Source organism: Erythranthe guttata, chromosome 4 (genome assembly GCF_056151865.1).
Source record: "Erythranthe guttata isolate IM_541 chromosome 4, IM_541, whole genome shotgun sequence".
Classification (NCBI taxonomy): domain Eukaryota; kingdom Viridiplantae; phylum Streptophyta; class Magnoliopsida; order Lamiales; family Phrymaceae; genus Erythranthe; species Erythranthe guttata.
In genome coordinates this window covers 132,206-151,547 of record NC_142536.1, presented here as the reverse complement: position 1 = coordinate 151,547, position 19,342 = coordinate 132,206, and the positions used below count along the sequence as shown (strand labels likewise).

Below are 19,342 nucleotides of genomic sequence, written 5' to 3'. Positions count from 1 at the left end.
TCGTCTACTACTTTATCTTCCTTTTTTCTCTCTCTCTCTCTCTATATATATATATATATATATATATATATATATATATATATATATAATAATAAATTATCCCATTCTATATTAATATCTATAAACATATAATCACCTCCACCAATATCAAACACTAATTTCCGCAGTCAAGTCAATTCTCAATAAACATTTTCATGGAGCCCACTGGTACTATAGTCTTCACCTCCGTCGGACGACCCGATTACGGCTTCGATGTTTACTCCGTCCACCTGCCATCCAACTCACTCTCCCACTGGAATTTCACAGAGCAACGCCTCACCGACTGTGCATCCGTCAACTTTAACGCCCAATTTGTGGATGATGACAGTACCCTTGTTTTTATCTCCGAGAGAACAGGGTCCGCCCGGATCTTCTTGAACCGACCCGGAAACGCCGCCCCAGAACAGCTCCATTCCCCGCCAGAAAGCCTCTTCCACGACCGCCCTTTCATCAAGAACGGGCGTCTCTACTTCATTTCTGCTCACCAACAGCCTGATAAGCCTTTCAAGAGCTGGACTGCTCTTTACTCGACAGGAGGCCTCCTCGATGTCAACAAAGCTGTTGTGCGTTTGACACCTTACGGCTCTGTCGATTACAGCCCTGCCATCTCGCAGTCTGGGAACCTCATTGCTGTTGCTTCATACGGGCCCCGCTCTTGGGGTGGCGAATTCCACCATCTCCTAACTGACATTGTCGTTTTTCCAGATTCCGATCCGTCTGAGCGTGTTCTGGTGTGCTCCCACGGAGGCTGGCCTACTTGGTGCGGCGACTCCACCATTTACTTCCACCGTCAAGCCGATGATGGGTGGTGGAGCATCTTCAGAGTCGATTTCGATTACTCCTCTACTGCTTCACTCGCACCGACTCGTGTCACTCCCCCAGGTGTCCACTGTTTCACTCCCGCCGCAATGCACAATAACAGCAACCGAATCGCGGTTGCCACTAGACGCAAGGGCAACAACTATCGTCACATTGAGATTTTTGACATTGATTCCATGAAATTCCATCCGGTGACAGAGCCAGTGAACCCCAATTTCCACCATTACAATCCATTTGTTTCTCCAGAATCTACTCTTATTGGTTATCATCGTTTCAGAGGGGAGGGGGCCGCAGCCCCTGGGGACTCAACTATTCCCCACCTTGAGCCGATAATTAGTCCCATTCAAGGGCTTCGCATGCTCAGGCTCAACGGTTCTTTCCCAGCCTTCTCACCTTGTGGCAATCTCATTGCATTCAATCATGATTTTGATCTGAAAGCCGGCCTCAAAATTGTCAAATCCGACGGCTCTAAAAGGTGGACCTTGTTCGAGAATCGCACAACCTTCTATAACTCGTGGAGCCCCGCCGATAAAAACGTGATCTTCACATCAATCGGGGGTATCTTTCAATCGGCTAGGGCAGCTGTACAGATTGCTAGGGTAACCTTCGATCCATCACATATGTCAGACGATAGAGATGAAATCCCCGTTGAGATCAAGATTCTCACGAAAGAAGAAACGGGCAACAATGCATTCCCTTGTTGCTCGCCTGACGGGAAATCTGTTGTGTTTCGATCTGGGCGCTCTGGCCACAAAAACCTCTACATAATGGATGCTGTAAACGGGGAGTTGGAGGGCGGAATGGTCCGTCAACTGACAGATGGCAATTGGATAGATACAATGCCGAGCTGGTCGCCTGATGGGAAATTAATCGCCTTCTCTTCGAACAGGCACAATCCGGAGAATGAGGGTGCTTTTGGAATATACTTGGTAGAACCGAATGGGAAAGGTGTACGGAGAGTACAGGTGGCGGTGTTTGAGGAGGAGAGGGAGAGATTGAACCATGTGTGCTTCAGTGCCGACGGAGAGTGGCTGCTGTTTACTTCGAATTTGGGTGGGGTGACTGCGGAGCCAGTGTCTATACCGAACCAGTTCCAGCCATATGGGGACATGTACTTGGTGAGGTTGGATGGGAGTGGTTTGCAGAGGCTGACGTGGAATGGGTACGAGAATGGGACGCCAGCGTGGCACCCTACACCTGGTCTGAGCTTATCTGCCTTGTCTTTGGAAGGTAATAAGGATGGAGAGGATAAGTTGAAGGGCCAATTTGATGAGCCTTTGTGGATCCTCTGTGATCTTTGAACTTCAGTGATTGCTGTAATAATCTTGTACCTGTTTCCTTATGTAATAAGTTAATAACCAATAACTCAATGTTTAGTGGATATTGAGGTTCAAATCATACTATAATATTTTAAAATATCCCCGTTGGACATCTTATTTATTCAATAATCTTTCGATAAAAATAAATTGGATTTTATACACATAAATTATAGATCCATAAAATAGTGGGACTGCATACTTACTTGTCTAAAAATAAATAAATAAATACTATATTAGAGATTAGGTCCATCATATTTTATTAACAATTAAAAAGAATATGGTGTAAGTAAAAAAATAATTATGTCCACAAAGTCATTAAAATATTGTAATTTTATAAGACTCCATATGGATTGAATGATTTGAAGTTAAGAAGAAATTCAAATTTACAATGATGAATTTTTATAAATTGAAATATTTTAGATTTTTCTAAAAACTAGTATTTCTTTGAGTTGAGGTGATTTGATTTAGAAATTACTTCGTATAGAAGTCGTTTGGAATATTTTCTTCGCTCAAATTAGAATTATGTTTCAAGTGATTATTTATTACGTGAAAAATAAATAAATAAATAAATAAATAAGGGAAATAAGAATAGACAATTGGGAATTGGGAGATAAATCGGCCCAGTTATTTATCTACGTTGTCACCTCTCTCGCTGATTACTTTTATATCTCAATTCATAATTTATCACCTGTTCTTCATCACATCACAAACCCTAGAAATATATACAGAAATACAAATAAGAAGTTTCATATCTATTACCCAATCTCACATACATAGGAATTATCTCCGCCCTACGCACCAAATTACCAATTTGATTTCTAAACTATAGTGTTTTCGTTTTTGAGTCTAGAAACCCTAGATTTATCCCTTTTCTATTCTACACGTTTGTTTAAGCATTCGATTCAGGATTCCGAAGCAATGGATGACAGCTGCGCCGTTTGTGCCGAAAGCTTGGAGTGGGTGGCATACGGTGCTTGCGGCCACAAGGATGTTTGCTCCACCTGTGTTGCTCGCCTCCGATTCATCTGCGACGATCGTCGCTGCTGTATTTGCAAGACCGAATCCCATGTCGTTTTTGTCACCAAGGTTCCTTTTCTTTTGATTTCCACACTATTTTAATCTGTTTGATAATCCGCCCCTATGCCTAAATTGAATCCGCTAAATTCAATTGTGTAATTTTGAGTGCCTGTGTGAAGCTATATTGGATGTGGATGCACTTTAATTAGTACCCGGTGTCTTAAGAAAGTGAAAAAAAATAATCTATATAATTGATGGGGAATTCGAGTGCTACGGGATACGATACGAATCTCTTGTTTAATGATCAACTTACTGTGCGTTGACACTACTGACTAATTTAATTTCTATTTTTGTGGCTCCTCTCAGGCTATGGGAGATTATACCAAGACAATCAGTGACTTTTCGTTATTTCCTTCTGAAGTAAAAGAGGGCAAAGTGGGACATTACTGGTATCATGAAGATACACAGACATTCTTTGATGATTCGGATCACTACAGGATGATCAAAGCCATGTGTAGGCTTTCTTGCAGCGTGTGTGATAAAATGGAAGACCATCCAGATGATGGTTCCAGGAGAAGGGTAAAGTTTAAGAACATTGAACAGCTAAAGGGTCATTTATTCCACAAGCATAAGTTGTTCATGTGCAGCTTGTGCTTGGAAGGAAGAAAGGTGCGGCATTGTTTTTCTTTGACCTTCGTTACTCTTTAACTTAATCTTTTTTCTCAGTTCTATTCTTTTATAGGGAACTATCATTCATTTCGATACTCATACTTTTCATGTTCTAACACCAGTGATATGATATTTCTGCTTAGGAGTCTTTTAAGAAGGTTTAGATGTAAATTTACTTCTTGGCGTCTTAATGATTCATCTTGGCTGGAATGTATTGCCAGATGTGAAATGAAACATATTCTCAATAATAGCCTGTGAGTCTGGAACTTATTGTGTTTTGAGTTGCACATTCACTCACTGAAGCAAAAAATGTATATCTGCTTGGTTGTTCACAGCCTCATTTGACAAATTTGTCAGTAGTTTGAGACTTACTTCCTCAGTTATACTGATGAGGGGTAGAGTAGCCTCGTAGATAGTTTGCTTCACCATAGAAGTTATTTAGTTAGAGCTTATGATCATGATTCTGCAGCTGCAGAAGCCATGGCCTTAAATCTCGCTTTTGGTTTCATGAACACGATAATAGTGGATAAGGTCATCTTCCAAAATGATTTTTTGCATTATTCTAGTTAAATCGCGTGTCAATAAGATTTATTGGTCAACAATTGTTCAAAGAAGGTTTTGGAGCAAACGGTTGAGGTGGTTCTGTAAAATTCATAGTAACTGCAATACGACCGCTCGTAATAATGATAAATGTTGGTTTTATCCCCTTTCTTGTTTCTTGGTGGATGAGCTTGTCGATGAAGGCATTCTAGGTTGGATTTACTGATCTAAAAACAAAGTGGCTATCTAAAACTAATAAGGATGGCTTATTAGTCTTGTGATACGGTTCTAGTGGATGCAACAATCTGACAGAATGTTCTTTGATTCTCAGGTTTTCATATGTGAGCAAAAGTTGTATACGAGATCACAGCTGACTCAGCATACAAACTCGGGTGACTCACAGGTGGATGGAACTGAAAGTGAGAGTGGATTCGCCGGACATCCCATGTGTGAATTCTGCCGAACACCATTTTATGGGGATAATGAGCTCTATATGCATATGTCCACCGAACATTATACCTGCCATATTTGTCAAAGGTAATGTTCTTTAAATTTGAATTGAAATTGCAAAGTGAACTGATTGTTCTGTATATTGAATCTGGAATGACATTATCCCTTATTTACAGGCAGCACCCAGGACAATACGAGTACTACAAGAATTATGATGACTTGGAGGTAAGCATTGTTGGAGAGATAATACTGAAATTTCACATTTTAGTTTATCTTATTACCTGAAATAACTTAACTTTTCAGATCCATTTCCGTGGAAGTCATTTCCTTTGTGAGGATGACAGTTGTCTTGCAAAAAAGTTTATTGTCTTCACATCTGAAGGTGAATTGAAGGTCAGCTACTTGTGTTCATATGCTGAGAATGACCTTGTTCTGTTCATAGTAATCGCCACCGGTTGATCCTTTTCTTTCTCTTGCTTATATTTCAGAGGCACAATGCTTTGGAACATGGAGGGCAAATGTCTCGTTTACAGCGTAATGCTGCTCTTCAGGCATGTTTCATTGTTTCTCCGATTCTTGATCCTATGTTTATTTGGAAAAAAATAAAAATAATTATTTTATCAGCTGAGCTTTTCTCATCTTTCAGTCTTCCTTCTTTGGAGATCGTTGTTGCTTTTTTTCTTTTTTTGTTTTTTTGTTTTTTTGTTCTTTTTTTTTTTTGTGGCGCGTGTGTCTGTGTTTGGAATTGGAGGATATAATAGATTTTGCATGCTCATTCACGCGCGATCATTTCATGTGACTAACCTTCAATGTTTGTTTGCCTTTCTTCCACGGTGGTTTGATATTTGGTATGTAATGTGTAGATACCCACCAGTTTTCGATACAGAAGAACCAGTGAACAAGATAACCGCCGTGGAAGAGGGCGTTCATTTCGGCGCGATCCTTCGGATAATGAACTTTCTTTGGCAATCCAAGCAAGCCTCGAGACTGCAAGTGCTGCCACATCATCTAGTACTAGGGCTAGTAACCAAGAAATTACTGATGTTGAGTCACGTACTCCACAACTTGAATCTGTAGCTACCACAGACTCTGACACGCCTTCAAGATACCTACAAGCCTTGTCTCTAAGTTCTGGAGGTGGAACACTGAGAGAATCTGCTTTTCCTCCTTTGCCAGTGGGTTCTGGAAGCAACCAACAGAATTCTCATCCTGATCTTCCTAAGAAAACTATGGCATCACATCTCCGCCGCCAGAGCAATAGAAAGGTGAAGCCCTCGAGTTCAGCTCCTGGTTGGCCCGCCGCTAATCGAGCACCTGTGCAGCCAGTGGGCAGTCCTCATGATTGGCCTTCAATAAATGCTACTTCTGGGTCAGGGTCTAGTTCTGGACAGAGCAGATCGTTGGCAGATATAGGATCTGCATCGTCTAGTTTTTCAACTTCTGCCCAGGCTCGCCCACAATCACTTGCTACTTCATCATTTGCCAATTCTTTAATTTCCTCAAGGGCTTCCGGAAGCGTGAGTCGGATCAGTCACTCCTCATCAGCCCCCAATCTTTCTGAACGAGAATCGCTCACATCTTCAAGTAGTGATTTTCCTCCAGTTTCAGCTGCACATGCACGCAAGTCGCCCACCCCCACGCCCACGCCTACGCCCACGCCCAACGCTAACCAAGCTGTTCGGAAAGTGGAAGATGTTCATACAGCAAACAAATCTCTGGTAGAGAAAATGCGTGGTGCTCTAGGATTTGATCAAGACAAATTTACAGCTTTTAGGGACATTTCTGGTGAATACCGCCTAGGTTCAATTGACGCGGAGACCTATCTTACATATGTGGAGCAGTTTGGTTTGTCTCACCTTGTTCTTGAGTTGGCCACACTGTTACCTAACCCCCAGAAGCAGAAAGAGCTGATTGATGCCTACAATGTTCATACGGCAAACAGTGCTGCAAAAGAGAATGGTTGGAGTAATGGCATAAAAAATGGCAATGCGTCCAAAAAAGGTAAAGACAAAGGCAAGTCTGTAGATTCAGGCAACAACACTGTTAAAAGCAATTTAGCTGATAATGTTATAAAAACTGTAAAAGAATTACAGTCAAGCTACAAAGTATCAGAAGAAGAGGTTGAAGTTTTGTCCAAGGACGGATATCGAGGTTCCAAGGGCAAATCAAAAGTTAAGATTGATGATTCGACAGTAGAGTTGAGTGGGCCAGGTGGTGAATTCACAAAACTCAAAAGCCAGAATGAGTTACTATCTGCTGGTGGTGGGGCTAGTAAGAATTCAAGTAATGATGGTGATGGGAAAAGTAAGCAACGAAAGAAAACGTCCAAGTTTCACAGAGTTCGCCTTGGTGATGGCTCTATTGAAGCACTCTTGGATCTTAAAAATACTGAACATGATTCAGATCCTGGTCCAAATTCTAAGGATGGGGAAAATACTTCTGGGGAAAGTGTGCCTGTTCGTGGGGTATGGAAAAATGGTGGTGGACAGAAGCTGCTGGGAATGACTTCTAGAGGGACTAAAAAGTGAGCGTCTCTAAAGAGAGGCAGTTACAATGTGCAGAAACAGAGGTCAACTATTTTTGTCATGTTCAGTTGTAGACTTGGTTGGTTACAAGATCAACTTGGCTGCTGTTTTGTTTGATTGGTGTGCGGTGGTGGAGTATTTCTCTTCCAAGGAGGGAGCAATGTTTTCGACTGAAGCAGTTTTTTTATGCTTTCATGAGGTTTTGATTTGGTTATCTGCTTCACATACTTGTAATTTTGATTTAAGCAAAAAGTATGTAGAGGTAAGTGGATAGTGCTTACCTCATATTAATTTACGTGATCAGAAGAAGTTACGTTCTTTTATCCTTTTTCTTTCGTGGTTGTTCCCATTGTGTATCCATCTCTACGGTGCCAATTTAGCTTAGACTGGTGCACTTATCACAGAGATATATATTTATTAAATAATTAATAAAAATAGATTATTTGTTTTAAAATTCCAATTATTATATATTAATTGCGTAATACATTTGTTGGTATTTTTATGATTGCAGTTCTACGAACAGGTAAATTTAATAAATATTCAGACTGTTTCCTTTATTATTCAATAATATATAGAACACATACGGTTCATGGAAATTTACAGAGGTTGACAATTACAATTTACATACATGATTTGTGTGTGACAAGAGAAGTAATAGTTGACAAAAGCTCAAAGGCAGAGAGGATTATGAACATAGCCAAATGTTTTCTCGCTACTGTAGCACATGTAGAGGAAACCGTCATCATCCTTGAATGAATCGTACACATTCTCTATCAAGCTTGCTGCAAAACAGAAAAAAGAACAACATCGAAAAGGTCATGAAACTGGACTCACTACGTATAAGATGGTAATAAGATTATAATGGATATTTTACATGTTTGTGGTAATGTATTCTTCACAAACACAAAGAGAGCTTTCCCAGGAGCCAGATGGAGCCGCCCGTTCAGGATATGGATAAACTGGCCAACTGACATGTCACGAGGGACCAGGAATCTGTTGACAAACCATATGAATAAACCGTGAGAAAGAAATTTGTCAACTGCTGACTAATATATGTCACATGCAAACAACTACAACTTTCATCACCAAATCATAGTAAGAGAATCTAGTCGAATATAGAAATAAGGTAATGGTGCCAGGTGCCCAGGTCTGGGAGTTGCATAAGTTAATGTCGGCATAGATATGAATTATTTGAGTAGCACACGACAGACAAAAAACTACCACACATGCACACAATCACATATGTACATATAATATATTTCAGGAACTGAGATGAGCACGTCTAAACATGTCTTGCTGAAGGAAAAATGAATACTATACACATATCCCGTGAAATGTGCGAGTTCAGACATCCGAGAGGGTAAAATTACATGGCAAGAAAATGGCGATCCAGAAATAAAATGACTTACTTCTTCTTCTCCATCTCAGGAAGGTCCGATTTTGTGTACCTTTCAGCAACAACCTACAATAAACTCACCAACCAAATGCAACGGTAAACCAAAGAGTTACATCAACAACTGGCAATTAGCATTTAAAGGCATAAGGAGGTCATCCAGTGTTTTATTATTCAATCTACAAAGACCATTGCTACTTCTGCATAGATGATAGCATTTTTCTGTTAAATCCTTCAAACTCGAGCACCAAAAAAGATTTTGATCTTGTCTTAAATATGTTTGTTTGGATAAAAATATTTCAAATCTTCAAACTTATCAACATGGTGATAACGTGATTATTGGCGAAATAAGGTAAAGTTTCTCAATAAAACTGACAAGTACAGGAAAAAAAGGACATACAGGGACTCGATCAGGATATTTGGCGATGATGTCTTTTGATTCTTGCAGTCTCTCATCTGTAATTTAGAATTGACGAAATTATGAATTCAATCCAACAAAAAGGAAGGAAGGAACATAGAATTAAGAGAAGGTACAAACCGAACGAATATTGTTCCGTGAAAAGTTGAGTCTTGGCCTTCACCATCTTCGATTTTTCTACGGTTACAACTCACAGCTAAACCACCGTCGAATTGCTTGGGAGAGAGAGAGAGAGACAACAATGGAAGAAATCGATTTTTGATTATTCAGATCCAAGTTGGAAGATAGAGTTTTATGCAATAATAATTCTATGATCCAGATTTTCCGATGTAGACTAATCATAGACGCCATGTGGTGTTTCCGGTTAAATAAAAGTATTATCTGCAATGTTATCAATAAGCGGGGATAGCTCAGTTGGGAGAGCGTCAGACTGAAGATCTGAAGGTCGCGTGTTCGATCCACGCTCACCGCATTATTTTGAAACTCCTATTTTTTAAAATTTAAATTAATGCGTCTTATAATAACCCTTAAACCTCTTTCTGCTGTCTGCCGGTCTCTATTCCCTTCTTTGTCCGTAAAAACTCGGCCATGACCATGAGCGCGACGGAGCAGAGCCAGTGGATGCTCCGCCGTGGGCAGTATCTAGGAGAAATATCAGCCCTTTGTTTCCTCCACATCCCCACTCACCTCTCATCTCTCCCTCTCCTCCTTGCTGGTTTTTCTCTCAACTCACCCACACACACCTTTTCTTGTTTTTCAAAACTAATGATGATTTCTTATTTGGTTCATATTTTATCTCCCCCACAGGAACTGGTTCGCAGATTCTGGTGTATGACTTGGTGAATGGAAAGATAATAAGGTCGTTTCAAGTCTTTGAAGGGATTCGTGTACATGGGATTTCGTTGGAGAATTTTCACAAACAGTTGCCGGGCTCTGCTCCTTCTTTTCGGGTTGCTGTCTTTGGTGAAAGGAGAGTGAAACTTTTCAGCTTGCAAATTAAATTAGATAGCCAAGAACCTTTTATAGATACCGAACTGACTCTTATTCACTCGCTACCCAAATTTAGCCATTGGGTTTTGGATGTGTGCTTTCTGAAGGTGTAAAGTCTAATATATATTCATAATGTGCTACTAGTTGTTTCATAAATTTAGGTTGATTTCTAGGTTTTAACTGCTCGTTCGGTAACCCTTTTGTTCTTTTCTTTTGTATGTGTGTGTAGTAGGATGGTGCAATTTCAAGTGAAGATGATGTTTATCTTGCCATCGGATGTAGTGACAATTCTGTGTACTTGTGGGATATACTGAAATATCATATGTTTTCTGAAGTTAAATGCACAGGTACTTTGTTGCTAATATGCCATTTTATCATTGAGAAATATGATTTTATACACCGGGGTAATACAGTTGTCAAGAATGAGAACATTCATAAACTGCTTCTACAAGTTGGATATTGGATAATTATTAAAGAAGTATCTAGAAGAGCTAAAATATGTATATACATGGTTGCTATCTAATATGTTATCACTTCGTTTTTCGTGGTATCCATTTTGGTGTTTTCAATTTTCCTATTGGGAAAATTTTGGTTTTTGAAACCTTGCCGGTAAATTTTGGATTTTAAGTATAGTGGGGGTTCTTCATATAACGTGATAGATGTCATACCTTATGATACTATTTTACCTAGCAAAAACTGATTAATATCAACTATGCCCTTTTACCAAACAATTCACAGAGAGATGCCTACTGTACTCCATGAAGATGCATGGAAATGAAATTGAATCTCTCCGCATTGCATCTGGTACTATCTTCAATGAGGTAACTCCAGACATTTTCTGGGTCATTTTTTCCCTATTCAGCTTACCAGCCTTTCTCACAATCACTTTATTTAGTAGTCTCTTTTCTTTCCATTCTGCTCGAGTCTATTTTCTTGCTATTATTTTTCTTGTCATTTCCCTATTAAGTCCTTGCTATTATGTAAAATCCAAATTTTGATAAACGCTGGTGTACCTGTGTGTTTTGGTAGATTGTTGTCTGGAAAGTGGTTTTTCAAAATAATGCTACAATTCCTGGACGTCACACAGAAGACCATGTACCACTGAATACTGATGAGGGCTTCCTTTGTCCTGTTCCCGTGTTCAAGGATGCTCTTATAAGTAGGCTTGTAGGGCATGAAGGTTCAGTCTTCGGCATTGCGTGGTTCTCTGATGGAATGAAACTCGTCTCTGTTTCTGATGATCGCAGGTAGATTATAGTTTTCTATTCATACAATTAGCTAACTTCATCTAGAGGGTAGGGAGGCATACTTGATTTATAACTCTTCACGGTATGCTATTTATTGGTGAATTCAGTGCTCGTATTTGGGAAGTTCAGGCTGAGAAAGGAGTTTCATGCAACGATGTGCAGGATAGGGACAATCACTTTGCAGGCCCTGTTTTGTTTGGTCACAGTGCCAGAATTTGGGACTGCTGTATATTCGACTCTGTAAGCTTGCTTTCTTTCTATTTAGTTTTTATTGTTCTTTTACAAGTGTACAAGTGTTACACACACATACACACACACACATATATATATGTATGTGTTTTTATAAATGTATACATACATACATATATAAATGGTACAGTTTATTGAGTAATTTTTGTGTTTCCACATGAAAAATGAAGAATAGGATTCTGCTTTTATTGACTTATTCTGTTCGCTTATCAAACTACTCAGTTAATCATTACTGCCGGTGAGGACTGTACGTGCCGTGTTTGGGATCATGATGGCAGAGAACTGAAGGAGATCAAAGAGCACATGTAAGCTGAAAAAGTTTCATCGATGAGGCTTCCTATTCGTGGTTTTTTCTACTTGTATATCACTTTTGAATATTCCATTCATCTAATTTAGTTTGTAAGGCATTCTTAGACGAGAACTTCATTTCTGAATTCATTCGGCAAGGTTTCATAATATCGCACTTTGAATACTATAGAATGTGCATGTATTTTAACTTATTTTTTGACCGATCTTTTCTTTTTGCTATGACCTGGTAAAAATTGTCTCTCGGGCGCATTGCATTGATTTCAACTTGGTTACCCAGTACTTCATTAAGGAATCTCTTTAATTTTTTTGTCATTACCTTCTGCAGTGGGAGGGGAGTATGGCGATGTTTGTATGATCCCAGATCTTCTCTTCTTGTTACTGCTGGTTTTGATTCTGCTGTAAAGGTTCATCAGCTTTATGCATATAAAGGATTAGAAGAAACCATTGCATCAGAAGATTTCAGTGATAAACATGAAGTCTTTGCTCTATCTCTACCCAATTTGTCAGGGAATGATCAGCTCATGGACAGGTAATTTCATCAATTTTGCATGTGAATATTTTGGGGAAGTTTGTAAAGTATTTTATCTGTTGAATTGTTACTTATTTTATCATACCGCTTTACTGTTCTGCCTTTCCCCATCAGAGTTTCTCACCACTGAGTCAATCTTGCAGCAAAAGTGAATATGTCCGCTGTCTGCACTTCTCACGTGAAGATTCTCTTTATGTGTCTACCAACAACGGTTACCTGTATCATGCTAGTCTAATTAATAATGAGACCGTTAGATGGACCGAGCTTGCCCGTATCAGTGAGGAAGCACCAATCATTTGTATGGACTTATTATCAAAACGTTCCAAGTCGTCTGATGGATTTGAAGATTGGGTTGCTATTGGAGATGGTAAAGGGAGGATGACGATTGTCCTAGTTGTTGGAATTGATTCGAGCCCAAAAGTTGATTTTACTCTTACATGGCCAGCTGAAAGAGAGAGGCATCTCTTGGGCACTTATTGGTGCAAGTCACTAGAAAATAGGTAGTAAATAATTTCATTTCAAGCAACATCGGGCACCAACCATCATATGTGTTGTGACGTTCTATAATCATTATTCAAGATTAAGGATGTGATCATAACTATAAGCACAATTAAAGCAGTTACAGTTAATTCCTGAAAAATATCACTCGTATCTAGGTTTTACATTTTTTTAGCTGATGCCTGACTAGCAGATTATCATGCATTAGGAGACTCAACAAAAGATAGTTGCATATCAATCAATTCAGGATTATAATCTCCATTTGCCCATTCTCCATATGGCCAAATTAGTTCACCAGAAATTGCTCATGCGTGTCTCACAGGAAGTAGGTTCATTATGGAACTAATGGCTTCGCCGTTAGTATACATGTCTCCATATTCTTCATCATCATGCCTAATAGATTCAAAATAATAAATACATGTCTCTGGTAATTTCTCTATCCAGGTTCATCTTCACTGCCGATCCTGGTGGTAGATTAAAGCTGTGGAAGTTACGGAACAATTTAACTTCTGATTCTCTAATTGGTAGAGCAAGTTATGATATGTTTTTAATAGCAGAATATGCCTCATGCTTTGGAATGAGAATCATGTGCGTGGATGCTTCATTTGATGAAGAGGTAAGCATATTTATCATCGTATTCTCCCCCAGTTTCGTCGCTTGGATTATTACTCTCTTATTGAGAAAAGTCTTGTGCAATATGACTAGTAGGCATCTTTTGAATGTGGCAAATACGACGTAGCTATGAATTTTTGTTTCTAGTGCTGTAAAGTACCTTAAAAGTTCTTGACTGCGAATATATAATGTGAACTTTTATTTCCCTGTTTATATCACTTGTCATAGTGAAGTTCATAGTTGCAGGTAAAATCTTGAGAACAGGATAAGTAATTTTGTGGAGATGAACTATCATAAGGTCTTGAATTTACTTATAAACTGTTATCGTCTACAGTTGCTTGTGTGTGGGGACATTCGTGGTAATCTGCTACTATTTTCTTTGCCAAGAGACCTACTCTGCAGCACTTCTATTGCTGCCGGAGTTAAAGCATCTCCAGTGAATTATTTCAAAGGGGCTCATGGAGTATCGAGTGTCAACAGTGTCTCCATTTCTGTGCTGTCTTCTGATCAAGTTGGCATACGCTCGGTATGATCTGATTCTTAAAGTTGTGATAATAAATTAACAATCTCAGTATCCATTTCCTCCTTCAATAATGCTTACATTACAAATAAATAAAGCTACTGAGAACAGTAGGTTGTAGGTATCACGAAATTATGGAAAATCTTATTGCTAGCATGTGGTAACTTGGTACTGTACTTTTTTCAACTAATCTCCCTACCCCCTCCCCCTTTACAGACAGGAGCAGATGGATGCATATGCTACTTGCAACATGACAAAGATCTCCTTAATTTGGAATTTATAGGGATGAAGCAAGTCAAAGAATTAAGTGCAATCCAATCTGTCTTCACCAGTGACCGTTCTGATGATTCTTCTGTTGGCGATTATGCAGTTGGTTTTGCATCAGCCAATTTCATAATATGGAATTTGAGTTCAGGGACAAAGGTGCTCTCTCTCTCTCTCTCTCTCTCTCTCTCTCTCTCTCTCTCTCTCTCTCTCTCTCTCTCTCTCTCTCTCTCTCTCTCTCTCTCTCTCTCTCTCTCTCCCCCCCCCCCCCCCCCCCCCCCTCCCTCCCTCCCTCCCTCCCTCCCTCCCTCCCTCCCTCCCCCCCTCTCTCTCTCTCTCTCTCCCTCTCTCTCTCTCTCTCTCTCTCTCTCTCTCTCTCTCTCTCTCTCTCTCTCTCTCTCTCTCTCTCTCTCTCTCTCTCTCTCTCTCTCTCTCTCTCTCTCTCTCTCTCTCTCTCTCTCTCTCTCTCTCTCTCTCTCTCTCTCTCTCTCTCTCTCTCTCTCTCTCTCTCTCTCTCTCTCTCTCTCTCTCTCTCTCTCTCTCTCTCTCTCTCTCTCTCTCTCTCTCTCTCTCTCTCTCTCTCTCTCTCTCTCTCTCTCTCTCTCTCTCTCTCTCTCTCTCTCTCTCTCTCTCTCTCTCTCTCTCTCTCTCTCTCTCTCTCTCTCTCTCTCTCTCTCTCTCTCTCTCTCTCTCTCTCTCTCTCTCTCTCTCTCTCTCTCTCTCTCTCTCTCTCTCTCTCTCTCTGTCTCTCTCTCTCTAATGAGTCAGAAGTTTATCCTGATATATTAAGTAGTCATGTTCAAAGATGTCGAGGTTTTTCACATTCTTATTGCAGGATGATGTTGGAAGAAGAACTTCAACCTTCTGAATCTTGTTTTTGCAAATGCATTTTCTGCACGGTTGTTTTAGAAATGCCCAAAGAAAAACCGGGATAATTAGTAGCTTAAAAGATTATTTGTGAGACAAATAGTTTTAAGTTCCCCGAGTACCCTGTGTATCTTTTTTTCGAAATTTTGATTAAGTTATATATGTCAAGTTAGTTCGGAGGGGGCTTATATCGTACCATGAAGCTAGGAAGTTAGCTTCCTTAGCAAGAACATTCATCAATATATCTAATTATGTGTGAATGCTTATGTGATCTTATGTGCGTGCTTGGATTTTTGGCGAAAGGTTCTACAAATTACATGTGGTGGTTGGCGGCGTCCTCATTCTCATTATCTTGGTGACTTGCCGGAGATGATGAACTGTTTTTCTTTTGTGAAGGTATTTTTTCCAGTTTCATGTATGTGTGTTAGCGATGAATGCTGTTTACATTACTAAAGATCATTTATCTAGTCAGTTGGAATGATAATTTAAGAATTACCGCTTCCTTATTATTAACCAGTATGATGCATTATCTGAGGTACTCACTATTTCATCTTTTGAAACGATTCTCTCCCAGTTTCTCACCGTTTCTGTCAATCAAGAACCCATTCTCTCAACAATAAGACAAAATCATATTTCTAAAGTTTAAAACTAGTATTTCGTTTTTAAGGTGCAATTTCGATGCAAATTTTTTTTTTTTTTTTGTTTTGAAGTTCTGAACTTCGAATTATATCATTTTTATAGCATTTATCCCCCACAGATTCAGTGATATGCAATCCTTCTGTGCTTTCTTACAGGATGATGTCATATATGTCCATAGGCACTGGGTGCCAACAAATGATAGGAGGATATATCCTCAAAATCTCCATTTGCAGTTTCACGGGAGAGAAATACATTCCTTGTGCTTTATCTCTGGACATTCCTTGTGTAGTTCAGATGAAAATCAGGCATTGGTTTCTGATTCTAGTTGGGTTGCAACTGGTTGTGAAGATGGAACTGTGCGATTGACTAGGTATTTAATCTAATTTGTTAAGCTAAAAAGTATCTGATGTAACCTGGAACAATGTAGCTCGTTCAAGTCTTTAAATTCATTAGTCTTTGCAAATTAATAATGTAATAATTTTTTCAGATACGAACCAGGTCTGGAAAATTGGTTGTCCTCCCAACATCTTGGGGAACAAATTGGTGGATCAGCTGTACGTGCAATATGCTCTGTGTCAAAGATGCATATATTCATGCCTGACATCCCTACTGAAGTTGACAGACAAAACGGAACATTAGAGGATAGAGATCCCTTTATCTTAATATCTGTTGGTGCAAAAAGGGTTGTAACTGCATGGAAACAAATTATTAATATGGGCAACAAAAGGGAGGGCACTATAAGCAGCGAGATAGACAAGAAGAATGAAAATGACTTCAAAGGTTCATCTACATCAACTATGTCTTCATTCTCTTTCCAGTGGCTCTCCAGTGATATGCCACTCAACCACACTAGTCACCTGAAAAGGCAAAACGCGAAGGAAGTTACTGAATCAGCTGAATGTACAAGCACTAATACATCAGATACTATTTCAACTGAATTGCTTTCTTCGAATTACATGACAATGGAGTCAAACCTCTGCCCTGAAGATAATCTCGAAAATGACTGGAGATACCTAGACGTTACTGCTTTTCTTGTTAAAGAGGCTGGCTCCAGGTTTGTTCAAGTAAAAATAGGGTTTTTTTGTTTCCCGTCATTTGTTTTTAGAGTATTTCATTCAGAATTACCATAACTCATAAGTGAAAGTGTTTCTTGTGCAGGATTTCTGTTTGTTTTGTCGTTATTGCTTGTTCAGATGCTACAGTTACACTAAGGGCTCTTTTGTTGCCTTATCGGCTTTGGTACGTATCTCAGGGCCCAAGATTAAATTTCAGCATTTGAAAACCTATTTTTAATCACTAAATGCTGAAAATGATTTTATTTTATTTTATAAGTTATATTCCTTCTTTGCCAATTCTCTGTCTCAACTTCATGGCAGGTTTGATGTTGCCTCATTGGCTCCCATATCATCACCCGTACTAGCTTTGCAGCATGTTGTCATTCCTAAGCTTCTTCCGTCTAAAGGTTAGTTTACATTAATTTGATTTAGTTAAACGATTCCATCAATACTCAACAATTTGGACTGGATCTTTCTCGATTATTCGTTCCTCTTCTGAATCTTTCTCGATGTTTTAATTTATGACTTAATTCTGGTTTTCAAGGAAACATACAAAGTGGGAGCTTTTACATGGCAATTACTGGATCTACTGATGGAACTATTGCAATCTGGGATCTGACTGAATGCGTAGAAAACTTTATGCGGCAAGTATCAGGCCTTCAAATGGAAAACTTGATGGATCTCCAGAAGCGGCCACGCACTGGTAGAGGAAGCCAAGGGGGTCGACGGTGGCGATCCATAGACCATCATAAAGCCAAGAAGAAACCAGGGCATTGCATTTTGAGAGGAAAAGCATGCACGGATTCAGTGTCCACTGGAAAATCAGATTCTGGCAATGAAATGGAGAGCATAGCATCTGAAACGTCTCTTTCGGGAACAAGTGTTGCTGATATTCCTTTCCAAGCTGACACACAGCAGGCTTCATTTGTTTCGGGAAGAAGAAAAGATGATTTATTACCAGAAATAAGTGTATTGGCGCCCGTGCAAATCTTGGATAATATCCATCAATCTGGAATCAATTGCCTTCACGTTTCAGATATTAAGGATCTAAGTCTCTCCGGCTCTAGGTTCTCATTCTATGTCGTAAGTGGGGGGGATGATCAGGCAATTAGTTGTCTTAGATTTGAATTGCAAGTCAATCCGATAGATGAAAACTCTCAGAATATGACTCCGGTAAATCATTGCACAACTCCACCAGTGGCCAAGAACAACTCCAAAGACCATTTTCTGGTCCAAAAACATCAGATGCAGGTCTGTTATTTGGATAAGATAATCTCAGCTCACAGTTCTGCTGTCAAAGGTATTTTACCCCGTAGCTTCAGACTGTTGGAATATTATTCTGAGATATATTATCATGCATTTTTTTATTTTATGTTTGATGTTTGTGTCATAATTCGTAGGTGTATGGACGGATGGGATTTGGGTTTTCTCTGTGGGTCTTGATCAGCGTGTCCGGTGTTGGAACCTTAATAATGGTAGACTTACTGAGTTTGCCCATTTAATAATTAGCGTGCCTGAACCAGAAGCTTTGGATGTTAAAACATGTGGCAGGTGATTGATATTATACCTCAGTTCTGGTTGATTTTCCCCCCACCCCACAAAAAAAAGTTGTAACTCGATTGTTTGTATGTGAATGCAGAGATCATTATCAGATTGCAGTTGCTGGAAGAGGGATGCAGATGATTGAATTTTCGGGCATCTGATGGGGATAGCTAGTTTTAAGTAAGTGACCTCTACCCTATCGCACTTCTCACATATGGGCTATCAGATTGTTGCAAGATATTCTGCGGGTTACCAGGAAACTTCCCCTGTGGTAAGGTCGTATTACCAAAAAGACCCCTCGGGGGGTTCTGGTAATATAACAAAAAAAAAAACTAAATCTATGACTATGAATAGAAGGTTCTGAATTGGTTGGCTCTGCTGCACTAATTACTCTTTACGACTGCAGATTAATTTTATCAAACGGTTTTCAATTTTCTTACACCTTACTCTCGGGCAGCATGGCTAGGGTTTGAGATTTGTGAGCATTGGTTGGGAATAATGTGGAGGTTTCTGGCATTATATAGTGAATACTGTCAACTTCATTTTTATCTTTTATTACATTTAGTTTACATATCTTTGTGTTTACTAATTGACATATGCCAACTTTTATAAATCGCAATTTCAGTCTAATTTTCGACAAAAAATCAATTTCTCTAAAAAAATATTTAAAGTGTTTTTATTTGAAAAAAACAAAGAAAAATAATAAATAAATAAAAACAAGTAGGATAAGGTACTTAAAAATTGTGAAATGGTCGACTCAAGCCCATATTAAGTCCCCCCAAATTGTATTATTTAGTACACAAAATTCAAAACAATTTTCAAAAATCCTGAA

At 39.2% G+C, this 19,342-nt stretch overlaps 4 protein-coding genes and 1 non-coding gene across 8 annotated transcripts; 4 read left to right on the top strand and 1 right to left on the bottom strand.

Moving 5' to 3' along the window:
- The first annotated feature begins 83 nt into the window (after positions 1–83).
- LOC105955539 (tolB protein-like protein) lies at positions 84–2,274 on the top strand. Its single transcript, XM_012979285.2, has one exon. The coding sequence runs from the start codon at positions 195–197 to the stop codon at positions 2,157–2,159; it is 1,965 nt and encodes a 654-aa protein (XP_012834739.2). The 5' UTR covers positions 84–194; the 3' UTR covers positions 2,160–2,274.
- A 226-nt stretch (positions 2,275–2,500) lies between these two features.
- On the top strand, positions 2,501–7,701 carry LOC105955529 (RING/U-box superfamily protein). The gene is made up of 7 exons (XM_012979274.2): positions 2,501–3,263; positions 3,561–3,863; positions 4,735–4,940; positions 5,030–5,078; positions 5,157–5,246; positions 5,342–5,404; positions 5,717–7,701. Exons 1-7 carry the CDS (start codon positions 3,096–3,098, stop codon positions 7,379–7,381), a joined length of 2,544 nt encoding a protein of 847 aa, XP_012834728.1. The 5' UTR covers positions 2,501–3,095; the 3' UTR covers positions 7,382–7,701.
- A 205-nt stretch (positions 7,702–7,906) lies between these two features.
- On the bottom strand, positions 7,907–9,677 carry APG8H (Ubiquitin-like superfamily protein). Its single transcript, XM_012979297.2, has 5 exons — positions 9,310–9,677; positions 9,172–9,227; positions 8,788–8,840; positions 8,253–8,371; positions 7,907–8,160 (listed from the first exon to the last, which is right to left on the bottom strand). The coding sequence occupies exons 1-5, from the start codon at positions 9,353–9,355 to the stop codon at positions 8,048–8,050; spliced, it is 387 nt and encodes a 128-aa protein (XP_012834751.1). The 5' UTR covers positions 9,356–9,677; the 3' UTR covers positions 7,907–8,047.
- Positions 9,589–9,661, top strand: TRNAF-GAA (transfer RNA phenylalanine (anticodon GAA)). Its single transcript has one exon. It is a non-coding gene; the product is annotated as a tRNA-Phe (tRNA).
- Positions 9,652–19,083, top strand: LOC105955557 (Transducin family protein / WD-40 repeat family protein). Of its 4 annotated transcripts, none has more exons than XM_088816092.1 (21): positions 9,719–9,904; positions 9,997–10,286; positions 10,409–10,526; positions 10,918–11,000; positions 11,209–11,426; positions 11,534–11,666; positions 11,898–11,980; positions 12,310–12,513; positions 12,657–13,013; positions 13,456–13,627; positions 13,958–14,149; positions 14,360–14,566; positions 15,578–15,670; positions 16,069–16,283; positions 16,401–16,967; positions 17,072–17,152; positions 17,290–17,375; positions 17,513–18,268; positions 18,369–18,519; positions 18,608–18,690; positions 18,917–19,083. In XM_088816092.1, exons 3-20 carry the CDS (start codon positions 10,502–10,504, stop codon positions 18,669–18,671), a joined length of 3,687 nt encoding a protein of 1,228 aa, XP_088672218.1. In that variant the 5' UTR covers positions 9,719–9,904; positions 9,997–10,286; positions 10,409–10,501; the 3' UTR covers positions 18,672–18,690; positions 18,917–19,083. The 4 variants fall into 4 exon arrangements, with proteins under 4 accessions (XP_012834762.2, XP_088672218.1, XP_088672216.1 ...); XM_012979316.2 differs by having other exon boundaries at positions 9,726–9,904; positions 10,412–10,526; XM_012979308.2 differs by having other exon boundaries at positions 9,652–9,904; positions 10,412–10,526; positions 18,608–19,083.
- The last annotated feature ends 259 nt before the right edge of the window (positions 19,084–19,342 follow it).

Coding starts and splice junctions, on each gene's coding strand:
- LOC105955539 (XM_012979285.2), top strand. CDS start 195: ATGGAGCCCACTGGTACTATAGTCTTCACCTCCGTCGGACGACCCGAT.
- LOC105955529 (XM_012979274.2), top strand. CDS start 3,096: ATGGATGACAGCTGCGCCGTTTGTGCCGAAAGCTTGGAGTGGGTGGCA. Junction 3,264..3,560: donor ATGTCGTTTTTGTCACCAAG/GTTCCTTTTCTT, acceptor GGCTCCTCTCAG/GCTATGGGAGATTATACCAA. Junction 5,079..5,156: donor AGAATTATGATGACTTGGAG/GTAAGCATTGTT, acceptor TTAACTTTTCAG/ATCCATTTCCGTGGAAGTCA.
- APG8H (XM_012979297.2), bottom strand. CDS start 9,355: ATGGTGAAGGCCAAGACTCAACTTTTCACGGAACAATATTCGTTCG. Junction 9,228..9,309: donor CACGGAACAATATTCGTTCG/GTTTGTACCTTC, acceptor TCTAAATTACAG/ATGAGAGACTGCAAGAATCA. Junction 8,372..8,787: donor CCTGAGATGGAGAAGAAGAA/GTAAGTCATTTT, acceptor GTTTGTCAACAG/ATTCCTGGTCCCTCGTGACA.
- LOC105955557 (XM_012979308.2), top strand. CDS start 9,778: ATGACCATGAGCGCGACGGAGCAGAGCCAGTGGATGCTCCGCCGTGGG. Junction 11,427..11,533: donor TCTGTTTCTGATGATCGCAG/GTAGATTATAGT, acceptor TGGTGAATTCAG/TGCTCGTATTTGGGAAGTTC. Junction 11,667..11,897: donor ACTGCTGTATATTCGACTCT/GTAAGCTTGCTT, acceptor CAAACTACTCAG/TTAATCATTACTGCCGGTGA.